Source organism: Mustela nivalis (assembly GCF_964662115.1).
Source record: "Mustela nivalis genome assembly, chromosome: 9".
Taxonomy (NCBI): Eukaryota; Metazoa; Chordata; class Mammalia; order Carnivora; family Mustelidae; genus Mustela; species Mustela nivalis.
In genome coordinates this window covers 49,070,847-49,088,166 of record NC_139028.1, presented here as the reverse complement: position 1 = coordinate 49,088,166, position 17,320 = coordinate 49,070,847, and the positions used below count along the sequence as shown (strand labels likewise).

General features: G+C 37.1%; 1 protein-coding gene across 1 annotated transcript in view; it reads left to right on the top strand.

Moving 5' to 3' along the window:
• TYR (tyrosinase) overlaps positions 1 to 6,510 on the top strand; it is a 100,195-nt gene extending 93,685 nt beyond the window's left edge. Inside the window, exon 5 of the mRNA XM_082684398.1 lies at positions 5,887 to 6,510. Coding sequence (XP_082540524.1) covers positions 5,887 to 6,116 — 230 coding nt within the window. The 3' untranslated portion in view covers positions 6,117 to 6,510. The remainder of the gene's footprint in view (positions 1 to 5,886) is intronic.
• The last annotated feature ends 10,810 nt before the right edge of the window (positions 6,511 to 17,320 follow it).

The following is a 17,320-nucleotide window of genomic DNA, read 5'->3' as shown; positions in this document are numbered from 1 at the left end:
AGGGGTCAATGAAGTGATATTTCAGAGGACAGCAGTATGACTGGAAGAAGTTATTAGTTGAAAAGGGGATCTTGATTTTGGGTTTTGGCTACATTGTTAAAATAACAGAAGTGATTGATAAATTTTAAATGGTTTGAGTTTGCAAAACCTTCTTGTTGCTGCAGCAGACAGGAAATTCTGTAGCAGTTGTAAAGCAACTTCAGAGAAGGAAGTGATGACGCTGTTAGAGGCTTCCAGGAGAGCAGTGAAGACAGTGTGGGTGGCTGTGGTTGTGCTCAGGAGAGGGCAGAAGGCATGAAAGAATTTGAACTATTTTGAATTTATATAAAATGTACAGAACTTGGAAAGTGATTCATATATGAAATGAGAAAAGGAGATATCAGGGATGTCTATGAACTCTCTGGCCTATGAAAATGGTGGATGGTGACACGCTCACTGAGATAGGCACAGTAGGAGCAAGGCCAAACATGGAGGACTCTCCTGGTTGCACTAACTACACAGTGAAACGGGTGATAGGAAACATCAGGGCAAATATGTCTCGGGGGCAGGGGATGGCCTTGACACTCAGAAGACGTTCTGGCCTGCACTTACTAACAGGCAATAAATTACACACATCAGCATATGAATTTCTATCTCTGCTAATCTTCGTAGTCTAATGTAGTAGTGATTTTGATTTTGTTTTATAGGTAAATTGAAAACAGAAAGGTTAGGTGACTAATTCTAAGTCATAGAGGTACTAAGTGGCCAATAGTGAATAATTTTCCCTCCTTTATTCCACAGTAGAGAGGGCTCTCTTTAGTCCCCATGTGTCTTGTCCACTATGTTCTATCTCATGGTTTCTTCTCTGGTGTCCAAATGGGTAATTTTTACTGAAAAGGCAACAAAAAACATCTAACACGGAGGACGGGGTGAAGGCTCAAAGAGTCCCATTAGGGCCTTATGGTATTTATATTTCTAGTTAAATATTTAAAAAAATAAAATGGATTTGAAATGTTTTATCTATTGACGGTAATTTTCATAAAACTGTAAATCTACACCATTAATTTTAAGAAGTTTGACTTTAAAAACAACGACAATAATTGCCTGTTTTCCTTTTACGAATTATTCTATTGCTTCTGATACACCTTCAAGGAATTTAAAATGTGTTCCTATTTCTTGCTAAACTTTAAGCCTACTAAAAAGAGTCCCTAAAATCTTTTTGATGTAATTTAGTTCTCAAGCAGTTTGTTATTCATCATTCAGGTACTCATGTTTGTAATTACTTAAGTGTTTTCTGCAAAAGGCAGCTGTCAAACATTTGTCAAACATTTTCTCTTATAATCGAATTTAGTGATGCTTTTAAAAAATGAGCAACAGGTGATTTTGTTGCATGCATAACTGATTCAAGGGGAGACCAAAAAGCTTTGGCAATGAAAGCTTGTGTCCTCAGTGCTGTTGGTATATGTGATCCTGCTTTCTATATGGTACTGCTCTGTTGAGAGCCTCCTAAATGCAATATATTCCCAAAGACCTTGATATTTGAGGCTAGAAATGAGAGGAGGAGACATGATCATGGTAACTAGAGTGCGTCGTTCTGCAGATGGGATTTAATGATGGGCTTCTCTCGTTCACAGATGTGTTCAATAGCTACTATGCTTGTCTACACAGAATCTTCTCTATGTATTAATCATTATTTTAAAGTACCCGTGCCAGGTGGTGGTCCTGTTTCCTTTGCCTGGAATGGCTTGCCATCAACATCACATGCTCAAGTTCGATTCATTCCTCTACTCAGTGAGAAAGTCTTCTGGGAAGCCTTCCTTGACTCCCCAAACAGTTATAAGAGGTCTTACCACCACAATTCCATTGTATCTTTTTACATACTTTCATCATTGCAACATTACTCTTGAAATACTTAGCATGCTTGTCAGTCTTTTTTTACCGTTATTGTTTCCTTCAGACCAGGACCTCTGCTTATGTGTCTTTTCACTTACAGTGCCAGGACCACCACTTGGCATATCATGTGTCTCACGGAACATTTACTGTGTGAATGAATCAACAAATGAATGAATACAAGAATGAAAGAAAAAAAAAAAAAAAAAAAAAAAAAAAAGAATGAAAGAAAAAACAATTAAGACCTAATACTTGCTCTCAAGAATTTATGATCAAGTCTAAAAAGACATACATATAAATAATTATTAACACATCGACAATTGTGTCAAGTGACCCAAGGGAGTAAAGAAACAGAGAGTCTGAGAATACAAAAGAAAGTTGAACTAAATAAGTAATCAAAGCAGGTTTGAGAGAGAAATTCTTTTTTTTTTTTAAGATTTTATTTATTTTATTTGACAGAGATCACAAGTAGGCAGAGAAGCAGGCAGAGAGAGAGAGAGAGGAGGAAGCAGGCTCCCTGCTGAGCAGAGAGCCCGATGTGGGGCTTGATCCCAGGACTCTGGGATCATGACCTGAGCCAAAGGCAGAGGCTTTAACCCACTGAGCCACCCAGGCACCCCAAGCTCCCAGGGGCCTGGAAGCTTGTTCCATGGAAATATCATTGAAATTACTATAGAATAATGAGAATAAGTAACAGTTATAAATTGCTTTCTAAGTGCTAAGTTATTATACCAAGCGCTATATATACATTGTCTCATTTAAAAATTATAGGCAAACCTTTTAAGTTATAGATTTGTAATTCATTGTTATGATAATGGTCCCAAACTGATATATTTGTTGTGTGAGCCAATGAGCATGTGATTCGAACACAATAGAGCACAAGACAAACAGAATAAACTTTTATTCGGAAGAGAAAGGGTGACATGAATAAATGGAACTTTGGGTAAAGATAGAAAAATTCTGATATTAAGAAAGAATTTAAAGGTGCACTGTTTGGATAGCTGATAGCTGAGAATGAAAGGCTGAATTTCGGTTTGGAGCCACTAAGAAATGTAAAGAGTGTTTCAAAGAAGACCCTTGGTGACAGTAAAAATTGAGGCCACTTGGAGTGGACTGAAGCAGAGAAATTGTAAGAGAAGCTGGACAGCAGAGTAGATGTAGAAATAGTATTTTGAAATTGTGATTTGGGTTTAAGCAGAGCCAGAAACAGAGGAAATCAGATTTCTTACGTAACCGCTCTGTCCTCTGCAAGACATTTTAAATGTGTTTTATATATTGAAGTAACTACTAGCAGAATAAGACAGACATTTGTAGTCACTCTTTCAAACTAATTTTAAATACATTGAAAACAGTAACATTTTGATGTTTCTTTTTAGTTTTAGCTTTTTGACTTTTATTGTTTAGATTTAAATATCAAAGTTATAAGTCATTTGTATAATTTATTTGGTAATATTTATCCTTTGCAAGTTGTTATCCCTTACTGGTGAAGAGAAACTCTAAATTGCAATACTGTTCAAATTATGCTTACTGGGCTCTAGGAATTATAGAGGTAACTTAGTGACAGCTGGCAAAAAGATGGTGTCAAGGACAGAAGAAAAAGTAATGGGAAAAATGAACTGGGTTTTAGCTCTTTAGCCCCACATAAGCCAGAGAAGCTCACTTTTATCTCCTTTGAATGAATATTGGGTTTTAGTACTATGATATTCATTTGTAACAAATTTTCCTGATTAAAAAAAAGAACAATCCTTCTTTAAAAAACATTTAGAACATTATCAAGTTTATGGCCAACAACATGACTTCCATTAAATTTTTTTTTTTAAAGACCTTAAGTTGGGGCGCCTGGGTGGCTCAGTGGGTTAAAGCCTCTGCCTTCGGCTCAGGTCATGATCCCAGGGGCCTGGAATTGAGCCCTGCATCCCGCTCTCAGCTCAGCAGGGAGCCTGCTTCCTCCCTTCTCTCTCTCTGCCTGCCTCTCTGCCTACTTATGATCTGTCTGTCAAATAAATAAATAAAATCTTTAAAAAAAAAAAACCTTAAGTTGTGTACAGCCTTAAATATTTATTTATTTATTTATTTATTTTATTCATTTGACCCTGGAACCCTGGGATCATGACCTGAGCTGAAGGCAGAGGCTTTAACCCACTGAGCCACCCAGGCGTCCCTCCATTTTAAATTTTATTTCATGTTGCTATCCCTGCTTTCCAAGATAGGTTATTAGATAAATATTCCCTTTCTCATTGGTTTGTATACCTCATTTTTATTATATACGGAGTTAATATATAATTGTAATTCCAAAATTTTGTAAGTAAATTACTCTATTGTCTATTGTGGTGGGTATAAAATCAACTTTTTAAAATAATTAGGACTTTCAAAAATGCAAATGACAGAAACTCCACAGGAATGAGATTATATTAAAAAAGGAAATTTATTGGTTTAAAAAATCCAAGGATGGAATGAACACTCAAACTCTGGGAAAGGCAGAAATGCAGCTGAGACTGAGGAACAGCAGGAACCAGGAAATTAAAAGCCCTAATATTCTCTCTCTCTCTCTCTGTATCTCTCTGTTTCTCTGTTCCTCTGTCCTTCTGTCTCTCTCTCCTCTAGCTCTCATCTCTATTTCTTGGAGTGCATTCATCCTTTTGAGATGTAAGCCTGTCATAAGCTCTCAAGCCACCTGACAACTCCACCACAGAGAATTCTGAGTAAAGATTCTGATTGGCCCCCCTTGAGTCAGTGGTCTACCATGTACTGAGCAATTATACCCAAGGAAAGAGTTTATAAAAGAATGTTATTGGGATACCTGGGTGGCTGTTAAGCATCTGCCTTCAGCTCAGCTCATGATCCCAGGGTCCTGGGATCCAATCCCACATCAGGCTCCTTGCTCAGCAACAATAACAATAACAAACAACAATAACAACAATAAAACAACAATAACAAAACAAACAAACAAAAAGGTTAAAATTTCTGCATCAGTGAGGACAGGAAGGTAGGGATAGAAAGCAGATTCGGGTTCAAAGATCAATGGCTTAAATATATTTCTTGACTTACTTCTCAAGCAGCAGTCTTTGTATGTTGTTGAATATCAGCTCCACAATTTCAGGGACCAGAGCTGCTTCTTTCTTGTGATTCCACAAGACCTAGGGTTTAATCTGGACCACATGGTCCATGATGGCTCATGGACACATGATAAGCAAAAAGAAAAAAGGAGAAAGGAGAAGACATAGCTTCTTATTTTTAAGGAAACTGCCGAAAAGTTACACATATTGCTTTTGTTCAAGACTTGAGTCACATAGACATAATTTGCTGCAAAAGAAGCCCAAGATGCACTTTTTGGTTTTCTTTGTGTACAAAATGAATATGGAGTATCTTAGAGTATCTTATAAGCAGTGATGATATTTTTAAATCAATCAAGCAGAAGGATACAAGTTACTAACTCCCAAGGAAATATAATATAAAGAAATGTAATCATAGCACCATATTTGTTTCCACTGTGAACATTTATATACTAAAACCAATGAAAACCCTTGATGTGGATTTGGCCCCAAATCATGAATTGTTATTGTACTGAAAAGGAAAGAAAAAGGGAGTTGTAAGAGAACAAAATTATTATTTCTGTATGAAGAACTCCAGATAGAAACTTGATGAATTAAAAGATGATAATATTTGCCTGTTATTTAGAAATGTGGAAGCAAATATCAGAATAAAGATCTAAAAGTTATGGTAGTTGACTTGGCTGTAGACACTGCATAATTTACAGGTTAGATATTATCAGTCAATTTTAAAATGTTCCAACGAAGTGGTGTTATGTTCCTATTCTCCTAATGAAGAAACTAAGGCATAGGAGTATTAAGTGTGACTTTTCTGAGCTCTTACAGCTCATAAGTGGCAGAGCTGTCATTCAGCCCCAAGCATCTGACTCCATAGTACTCTGCAAGGATAACGATGATGATGTTGATGATGATGATGGTGCAGCTAATGATGACAACAGTCAAAACATGGGATATCTTTCTGTTTCAGAACGGGACATTTTTCAAGATTACATTAGGCTCTACTTAGAACAAGCAAGTCGAATCTGGCCATGGCTCACTGGGGCTGCTGTGGTGGGCTCGGTCCTCACCGTTGTGCTGGGAGGGATCACTCGTCTATTGTGTCGGCGTCACAAGAGAAAGCAGCTCCATGAAGAAAATCAGCCACTCCTCATGGAAAAGGAGGATTACCACAGTTTGTTGTATCAGACCCATTTATGAAAGGCTTAGGTAATAGAGTAAGGCCAACAAGGCCCTCACTTAAATCAAATGATGCTCACGTCCCCAGGAGTTGTCCCCAGAGCAATCCCTGACATTTGTTTATGAAGACTATTATCAGGATTGATACAAAGTGTACCCACTCCTCCTCCAATTCAGGTAGAATACACCTCTGCTTGCCTCATTGTCATTTAATCATTCCTTTAATAGTTTTCCTCAAACCCATATTTCTAAGAAAAGGATGCCATTTAGTAATGAGTAACTGCTACCTGTATCTGAATGAAAGTGCTATTATAAAAATGTGGGAATAATTTTGATCATTCCTCCTGATTGTTGAATGAAATGTTCCCTTTTATTGTCCCCTTCCTTTGATTTTAATAAAATAGTAACAAATCCACACTGACTCTTTGGAACTTGAGAAGTACATTTCTATTTTCCTCAGAAAGAATAATGTTTCCTTTGTATTTTATATTCTTGTTCCAATGTGTTAGGGACTTCAAATAGTCAACAACTTTCAGCTCCCTCCTGCCATAGTCTGACTATGTGTCTGAAGGTCATTGAAAATAAAGGTCATGCCTGTATGATAAATCTGGCTAAGTATCTATCTCAAGATATACTCATTAAATACGTTGATAACAGTGATAATCCTATTGAAAGCTTTTTTTTTTTTAAGTTTCTAAGAAGAATTTTATTAGAGGACATTAAAAATGCTACAAAATACGTGAAGTTTGAGAACTATTATGTGAATTGTCTTCTTGCAGTCCTAGTAAAGTTACATTTCTGTTTCTCTTGGCTATTAATCCTTAAATTAGGATATGCAGATAATCCTGTTCCTTGAATTTTTGGTTCCATTGAAATTCTAAGAATAGTACAATTTATATTACATTTCTATTATAGCTATGTATAGCATAAAAGATAAGGACCAGTTGTTGGAAGTTATAAAGGACCATTTTGGCCCAATAAAAGGAAAAACTGTCCAATACTCAGAGCTTTCCAAACCCAAAAGGTGCACCCTTAGAAAATCGTAAGTGGTCACCACTATAAATCTTCACATAAAGGTTGGATGGCTAATTCAACTTGAATTCTACAAAAAGAATTTAAGTATTAAGTCTATAGTAATACTTACTTAAATCTCCTCAGGATTCTTAACAACTCCCTATTTAGAAACAAGGCCAAGCACGTTCCACAGAAAGTCCCTGTGATTCTTCCATAGTATTCCACGGTGTTTAACCAGATGCCAATCTGCACTCCCACTGAATGTCCAGCCTCATTTGCTCTGTCCTGTTATCCTCCATCTTCATTTCTCTTATGCTTAGTCCGCATTTGTCTGCTCAGCATTTTCAATATAACTTTAGATTTGCTACTTGATTTGCCTTTCCCCTCATCTCTGGATACTGTTTTCCCACTGTCTCTTGATGCCAAGATTTAATGACAGACTTGTCTACATCTCTGGGAGAGTATTTAAAAGGAGACCAACAGACCTGTATGGTACCTTTCAACTAAAATATTGTATAGTTCCTGTTAAGCTCTGAAGCACTGTGCTCAGAATGTTTATGAATGCATTTAAAAATGAGTGGACTGAAAAAATGGAGCTCTTAAAAATGCCTTTATCTGGAAAAGACTGAATAGAGAGTTAAGATCATATAACTTTAAATGATTACATTTCACTTAGTCCCAGTTTCAATTTCAAAGAAGAGCAAGAACTAGCCTATTTATACAGATTGGTCAAATGATCTTGGCTAATTTTCATTTAGAATAAAGAGAAATTCACAATTATTGCTGAAGTAATACCTTTGACTCTCAGAAATTACTAATAGTTAATAAACTCAATTAAATAGAGTAATACGATCTTCTAACTCTCATTAGTCGTCAGACTTATTGACTAGCTTGTCCTATTTCAGATGCTTAGTGAAGAAAAGTCAGGCAAGGGATGGGGTACAGCTTATTTATTTAGACAGTGGGGGTTTGGGGGGCTTGAGGGCAAATATAAGGGACTCTCTCCTCAACTTGGGGCATCACCTACCAGAAAAAAATTTTTTTTTCTTAACATTGGCATCTGAGGACTGGATTCAATTTAACTGGGAATTGGAACCAGTAAAACTGAGAACAAAAAGTGGGAAAAAAAATTTGGAAAATGATCTCCAGAAGATTCTGAGGAAGCTGTAATAGGGAACATGGTTGGGTGCCTTTAGTCAAATCTCAGCACACAATGTGGTTACTTAGCAAAGTTTGACTCGGAGGCAAAATTTTAGTCCAAGAGTTATTTTTAACCATTTTTACAAAGCACCTCAAACAGAAGTCCACCCCAGAAATTTTCATTGCTCCTGGAAGTGGTCTGTCATTCTTTTCTTTATCACAAAACAATTCCCTTCTTTATCCCTGCATTTCAAGATAGAATATTATGTTGTTTCTCTAGAAGTTCAAGGTATTTGCTTGTGTAGCAGCAATATCTGTGATAAAACCACCACCACACTGATTCTCAATAAGGCTTTCTCAATGAGGTACCCAAATTACCTGACTGATATTTGAAGACACCTGACAGTTTCATTAAATTCTTACCAACATTATATTCCACAGCATTGTTTTAGAGTGTGGTTTTTATAAATTGCTTCATTTTTGGCTCTGCTTTTTTTCTATTGCTACATTACAAGTCACATTTTGTTACAGAGAAAGGAATAAGCAGCTGCCACTCTTTTTGTTCCTCTTTCTGTGTTTCATTTAAAAAAAAAAAAGAGTATTTTTAGTAACCAACCTTTCCAACAAGTCAAATATATAATTCTCCATCTGTAGAAATAAGTATGTGATGGGTACAAGTCATTTCAACCAGTGTCTCTAGAAGGCTGACAACTGGCATTAGTGGTGGATGTTTTTAAATAGCCTTTTCCTTGTTTATATGGGCTTTGATTTGAAGAATGTTTTTCTTTGCCATCATAAAAAGGGCCTCATTGGAGCCTCCTATAGTTAGCCTGTGCTATTTTGGAGGGCATGTCAGTAGAACAAAGTTCCACTCCCCTTCTGATGAGACTCCTGAAAGCTGCTGAAATGCAAGTAAAAAGTGGTTTTGTGTTTTTGTTTTTTTACTTTATCCTGCTTATTTTCAAAAGCATTTGCTAGTTGGTACAGTATCATGAATATAAAATTTTCTATGGCAACTACTGGAGGTCTTAAGGGCTTTCAAATCGTTCAGCTATTTACAACTATATGGGAATAATTTGAGTATTTCTTTAGAATACAAGCTTTATTAAAACTCTAGATAGCCCACTCTTATCTAATTGTTTTTTTAAGTTCCTTTCTTAATTAGCAAGATAAGAAACGATTCTTATAACTTCATGTGAATGTACCAATTTTTGTGTGCATTACAATCATAATCATAGTGATTTCTAATTTCTTATTTGAAAATAAATACCAGAGATATTGCAATCTAGTGAGTAGTTATGATTCAAGAAATTCAAGAAGCTCAAGAAATGTGTTGAGTGCTTCATATTATATGAACTCATTTACTCCTTTGTCAATATGGGAATAAGTATTATTTGTATTTTCAAATGAGGAGACAATGCCTTAAAAAGGAGACACACTTCGCCTAAGTTTACATACCAGTTTACTAATTTAGGTAATTTAGCTAGGGTTCATAACTATAAATGCCATTATTACTTGTTACTCAATTATGCTGGTGTGTCATAACTTGCCAGTTCCTTGCTATGGGAAATTTAGGTTTTATCTAGTTTCTCTTAATTAAAAACTTTTGATTCCCATATAAATGCACAGGGTTACATTGGTTTCAAGGGCATGGTATAATGACTCAACAGCTCGATATGTTTTATCTAGTTTTTAAATTATGTTTAGTGCCATATGAAATATCTGGGCATTTTTGGTGTCTAGTTTCTCTTAAATTATCTTCCAGGAGTTCAATCTCTGGATCAAAGCATATGAATAATTTTATGAATTTTCTAATGAATTGCCACAGTGCTTTTGAAAAGGATTGCACAGATTTAAAAATGCAGAGATGAAGTCTAAAAATAAGAGATCAAAAGGAATGAAGGAGAAAACGACGAGGTGAAGAACTTTGAAGAAGGAAGAAGAGTTGCAATTCTTTTTGAATGGAAGACTCTAATTGCGACTTGACGTGTTGCTTCTTTTCATAAATCCTTTGAGAATTATAACATCAATTTAATAGGCAGTGTTTTCTCTCACAAAAATCAGAAGAAAATCCAGACTCAAGCAATTTTAGAGAGATGGGGAATAACATGCATGTAAATTGGTCTCAAAATAAGATGTACATCTTGGCTAGATATAGAGGTGTGTGTGCATCAAGTTATCAGAATCATGCAAGAACAACAAAACCAAAAGCAAAAAATCCCATCAACACTAGAATCCATCCATCCTTGGAAGAATAAGCACAGGGCCTTAACATAGTCTGACTCAAGGGAGAGTCAGAGTCAGCTACACGGATAAATAAGATCACATAACAGGGGTAGTGAAGGCTGGGAAGACTCCGAAATCCAAGCCCTGGGACAAGTTTGAATGCTTTTATTTTTAGTGCTTTTAAGAAATACTCTGCCTATAGCTTGGTCAGTCTTTAACAGACCATGTCAGTTTTTAAATACTCTTACAGAATAACTGCAAAGCATAGATGTATTTATATCAGTGTGTGTGTGCGCGCGCACGCATATGTGCCATGTACAGAGAAACAAAGAGAGAAAAAACAGAAAAACAAATTGACCTCTCTCCAAAATCAAAGCCAACTTTGTTGTTGATTATATTCGTTTTTATTGCTACTGTAGTAAATTGCCACAAACAGTGGCGTAAACAATATAAATTTGCTATCTTGTAATTCAGTAGACGAGAAGTCCAATATGGGTCTCATTGAGCTAAAATCAAGGTGGCAGTAAGGCTGTGCTCTTTATAGAGGCTCTGGAGAAGATTTCATTTCCCTGTTTCTCGGCTTCAAAGCCATCTACACTCCACGGCTCCCTCCATCATTTAAAAGCCAGATACATTGTATCACTCTGGTATTCTTCTGTAGTCATCTCTCTGATCTCAAAAAGAAACTGATAAATGAATTGAACTCATCAAGTACACTCATTAGATGAGGTAGTTAGGTAGTCAACAAATTCATGGCAAGCACTGACAATCTTTAGCCCACGGCCAAAATGCTGCCTGCCACCTGTTTTTGTAAATGAGGTTTTATTGGAACACAGCCACATCCATTCATTTATATTACATACTGCCAATGGCTGCTTTCATGCTACAGTGACAGAGTTGAGGATTTGCAACAAAAACCATATGCCCCCACCAAAGTTTATGATATTCACTACCAGCTCCATTACTGAAAATGTTAACTGACTCCTGGCCTAAGTCAAATCAAAAAATCATGGAAGAGAAATAAACGAAAACCATGAATGAGAATTTCACCTTAACAACTGTAACAATAGTTTCTTTTCTTGTTATTCTACTGTTTTGCCATTTTATTAAGATATAGAGTTCTTCAGTAGAGAAAGAAATATAGACACAATTACAGTTTATGTGCGTGTATCTATATCTATAGTGTAGATTAGGAATGATTCACAAGGTTGCAATCTTGAATTATACATATAAGGTCTATGAAATTACCAGATAGGAAATCCTTTATTTTTCTGCCAACAAATCAACAAACTTCTTACATTTTTATTCAACTTATTTTTATTTTCTGCTGTTCCCATTTAAATAGCCTTCCTGCTGCCAAAGCCCCATCTCTATAAACTTGAGATCCCAACCCTTCTGAACTCCTGGGTCACCTTTACTTCATTGCTCTTCCTCCTTTCTTGTGTCTTCAACTCTTCCCACTCAATAGGACACTTGACACTTTAGCATTTATATATGCTCACCTTAAAAACAAAACCTTTGACATCACATTTCCCCCTAGCTTTTACCCTATTTCTTGTCTCAAGCTGTTTAACAGAACTCTTTAAAAATATGTGGTGACCACTGGGTGTTATATGCAACTGATGAATCATTGAGCACTACATCTGAAACAAATGATGTACTACTATATGTTGGCTAATTGAATTTGCAAAAAACAGAAATATAAACAATATAAAAAATAAAAATAAAAATGTGTGATCTCTATGCCTTTGCCTCCTACTTACTATTCAACCCAGTCCAATCTGTCTTCTGTTCCTACTTCTCCACTGTAACCCTTTTGATCAAGATTACCAATGGTCTGAAAAGTGCCAAATCTGATGACATTATGGTACTCATTCTACTTGATCCTTGCTTGATCTCTTTTTAAACTTTTTCCTTATGGTTTCTGGAATAGAACTCACTTCTTCTCAGCATCTCTTATGTGCTCAGCTCTCTATCTAGGCATACTGAAAATTTCTTAGATGGGCTTCTCTGAGAAATAGACCGAGGCAGAAGCTTATATGCAGGAGATGTGTTAGGAAGTACTTGTAAGACTCACACTGCTGAGAGAGTAACAGAAGCAGGTATGGAAGTAAGAGAATATGGAATCCAATGGAAGCCTCACCAGCTCTACAAGGAGCTCTGCAGCTAGAATGGATATGAATAGTATATATATATATATATATATATATATATAAAATATACATATGTGTATTATATATGTATTATAAAATAATATGTATTATTAAAATGGAAATGTATATAAATGTATTATTATATATTATATAGAAATTACATATATAAATGTATAAAAACTTATGATAAGGAATTAGCTTATACAATATGGGTAATTATTAAATAAATCTGAAGTCCTTAGGGCAAGCAACTCAGGAGAGAGGATAACAAGCAAACTGGAATCCCAAGAACATGAGCTGAAACGTCTTCACAGGTAGGAGTTTCTTCATTCAGGAAAGGCCAAGCCCTGTTGAAAGGGCTTCCAACTGTTTCAGCCAGGCCCACTCAGAATAATCTCCCTTTTGACCGGCTGGGTGGGGCCTTGGACGATGCCTACAAATTCCCTTCGGGGCAGCACCTGGATTAGTGCTTGACCGAATAACTGAAGATGTGTGAATGGGACAAAATGCTTCTTCCAGCTCTAGGAGAGAATATTCCTTGCAGCTCATTTTAGAAACAAAGCAGGAATTCTGGTGCAGGAGTTCATCATAGCTAAGTCGACAGAGCAAGAGCTATTGCACATGGTGAGGAGACCAGGTCCTCCCAATTCAGAGCCAGTCTAAGGCCACAGCTTCTAATGGACAAGCTGGCAGCTTTGGGGCAGTGCCGTATGAGAGGGAGCCTTTGGATCCCATGGTCATGTGCTCCCTGCCACATTTAATTATTCATCCGATGTCCATGAGGAGAGTTGTAGGTACTGGAAGAGGAGTGTGTTGTTTGCAAAACAAAGTTGGTATCATTTTCAAGTAAGAGAAGAGGACTAGCCTTTAAGGGGATGAGTGGGCCACTTTTGCAGCCCAGAGGGTAAAGGGGAAGCTGAGGGTTCAAGATTTTTAAGTTCACTTTGGTGCCTCGGTGGCACAGTTGGTTGAACATCCAACTCTTGGTTTCAGCTCAGGTCATGATCTTCAGGGTCATGGGATCGAGTCCCACATCCAGCTCCTCACTCATGGCAGTATCTGCTTGAGATTCTCTCCCTCTCCTTCTGCCCCTCCTACTCATGCTCTCTCTCTCTCTAAAATAAATAAATAAATTTATTAAGAAAGATTTCTCAGTGCATCAACACAAATGTCTCCAACTTGACTCAGGATTCCACTCAGTTCCAACCAGAATCCTGATCTTTAGGTATCAGAATTGAGAAGGTTAAAAATTCAAACTTTGTAACAATTCAGTTTCCGATATTAAGTCTGAGACTGATTATCTGGTGTTTCCGTCCTCTGGTGGCAGGGACTGAAATCCCCTTTAGATTCTGCCAAACAGGCTCTCTGGCTTTCACATATCAGCTTACATTGTAGGTTCACTGGCGTTCACCATCCACCTTAAAATAATTACTCCTAGGCTTTCTTTGTCTCTTTTTCAGTGTATCATAGCAGTTAACAAGAGCCATTTGCCTTGAATTTCTCAAAACCCTAAATTATGCTTGAGTTAGAGGTGAATTCATGTGAAGTCTGAAACAACTTCTCACTACAACAAGCCAGGAGTTACCCACTCTTCAAAGATGATAGAGTCTCCAAAGTGATAAAGATTTCATTGCCAATTAACTGGTAGGTTTCCCACAGCAAAATCCTATTTCAGAGCCTGCTTCTTTTTTTTTTTTTTTTTTTTTTTTTTTCAGAGCCTGCTTCTTAAGACTTCTGACACCAGATGTCTTTATGTGGTTTCCTGATGTATCAGGTGATCCTAGAGCTATACGAAGCTAAGACAGTCCTTTAGGACTGTCCCACATCAAGGCAAGGGTCTTTTAACTTCTGTTTTTCCACCCTGTCTGTTCGTTGTATATGAGCTGTCCTGAGGAGGAGGTGGATATTTGGGCAAGAGACCCCCTTCTAGTTCCTGGCAAGGGACTCAGTTATGCACAGTCTGTAGCCAACAGTGCCAAGAGCTGGGGAAATGAGTTTATCAGTCCTGAAGGAGCAATCTGTCCAACACAACACAGCAGCCCTACAATCCTCTTCTCTTCCCATTCTACTTTCTTCATGAATTTTCTTTTCTCAAATTTCCACAATTATTGATGATTCTCAAGCTTATATCTCTAGTCCAAGTTTTTTTTTTTTTTTTTTTCAGATTTCCAGATGGATACATCCAACTGCTTATTTTTAAAATTTACTTAAATATCTTTCAGGAATTAAAACTTACACAAGTTCTTTCGGGGCTCAGTGGGTGGCTCAGTGGGTGAAGTATCTGCCTTCAGCTCAGGTCATGATCTCAGGGTCCTGAAATCCAGCCCCACATTGGGTTTCCTGCTCAAAGGGGAGTCTGCTGCTCCCCCTCCCCGCTGCTCATGCTCTCTCTTCCTCCTCTATCAAATAAATAAGTCGTCTTAAAAAATAAATAAAAAATAAAAATGAACTTAATACCTTTCTAAAAATTAGTTCCTCCCCCAAACTGCCACACAAGTATAAACGGCTCCTATACCCAAGCCACTGAAGTCCTTTCTAATATCTCATCTCCCTTTACTCTCCATCTTGGTTCTATTTTCAATATACCTTGCATGTGGAAGGTGTCCCTTTGTTTCATCTGCCCTCTGTGGAAGAACATGCTCTCTCCTGGTCTGGTCTCAACCATCATCGTCTCTTGCTCAAACTACTGCAATAACCTCTTGGCTGGCTTCTACCTTCCACACTTGCCTTTTTCTAATCCCCATAACACGCGAAGTGGCTGTTTTTAAGTGTGCTTCTAATACTTTGGAAAGCAAATATTCCTCTCTGGTTATTTCCCAGGTCCTCTCAACAAAGGTGTCCTTGTTGGGGACTTGCCTGTCTTTCTAGGCCTATCTCATTCCATTCTGCTTCTTACCCGCACAGTGTTCCCACCACATGGTGGTTTGTTTGCTTTTGCTTGGTTTCTAGCCCATTAAATGTGTGATTCTTTCTGTCATCCTAGCATCCCAAATAGCACTCCCCTCTTGCCCCAAATTCCTACTCATACTTTAGATCTCAAATGCCACTTTCACAAAACAGATCTTCCTCTCATATTTTATTTTCCTTTCACAGCATTTACCACAGCTTTTCATTGCATAACTATTTGTGTACATACAGTTTAATTTATTTTTTCCCTTAAAGCAAAAACTCAATGAAGACAAGACTGGTGTTGATTTCCAGGCATATTCTCAATGCCTGGTCTAGTAAGCACGTGATGAATATTACACAGAAGAACAAAAATGAAATCAACAAAAGTTAGATTTCTGCAAACAGAGAAAACTAAAAACAGAATGAACACAATGAGTACATAGAAAATCGCAGCAGCCCCACCTCAGCATATAAAGGACTTGCAGACACCTAGGGCTGCTGATAGTTCTGCAAAAGATCAAGCTTGCATTAAACTGGGTAATGCTCCTAATAAAGGAAAATGGAGAAGCCGGTGGAAAGAGTGACCCCAAAAAGAGAAAAGTGCTCCTGGAAAGATGCTCGGCAGGAAATGAAAGTGCGGTGACATGATAAATCTGCTAATGGCTCTAGAAGACAGTGTTCTTAGAGCAGATGGTAAGCACCCCCATTAGGGCTTCCAGAACATGATAAATCACGATGAAAAGGCCATTCATGATAGACAATACTGGAATAATTTATAAAAATAGTCAGTTCAGAATAATTCTTTGTAGGAAGCAATCAATAAAGTCATGGGCTGGAATTAAGCATCCTCAGGCTTGGATTTGTGGGCATACAGAAATGACGAGACAGAATTGCTGCCCTTAGAGTGTCTGTAGGCCAGGAAGAAATATAAGATATACTGACATGCACAGACTATAAAGCTACAGCAGATTTGAACTCGGGTCATTGGAGAAGTATTATAGAAGTTGAAAGACTTGGTGGTCTTGATATTTATAGAAGACTTTATCATATGTCATGTGAAGATCTGGGCATATTATTTATTTGAGCTCCTTCCACTGTTACGAAAATTCTGTAAGTTTAGTATTATCTTCATTGAAAGATATGGAAGCTAGACTATCAAAAGATTAAGAGGCATGCTTGAGGCCATATTGCTAATGTGGGGCTGGGATTCAAAATCTGATTCCAAAGTTCATGGATTTTCAAATATATGTTGGTGGAGCTACGTGGCACATGTATGGGATTGTGTGTTGGGTGCACTTGTGTGTGTATCTGTTGGTAGCATTAAAAGAATCTCCAGGAAGTAATGACATTTAAGCTAATCTTTCTGGTTATTCCAGTGACTGATATGCTTGAATCAAAGTTCAAATACAAGATAGAAAAGAGTACATCAGAATTTTCGGTTTGTTTCCTTTGATAATAATAGAGCTTCTTTAACAAAGCAAAAGAAACCCCTGCTCTCCTGTTCCCCAGATGACTACAGGTCACTGAGTGAGCATTCTCTGAAACTTCTCACTGAGATGGTTCCTTAGCTGATGCCTCAAAGAATTTTGACTGTAGCCATTGATATTAAATAAAGCAAACAAAGAGGCCAAGAGCTATGGATAATGAATTTTTATAATGAAAAATATTCTCAATATATACATGCATGGAAAAATCATGAAATGATGACTGGTTATAAATAACCAGTAATTGTTCATTTCTTTAACAAAGTGCACAGTCTTAGGACCTTAATCATTTTTATATTCTGGTTCCTAGCAAAATATC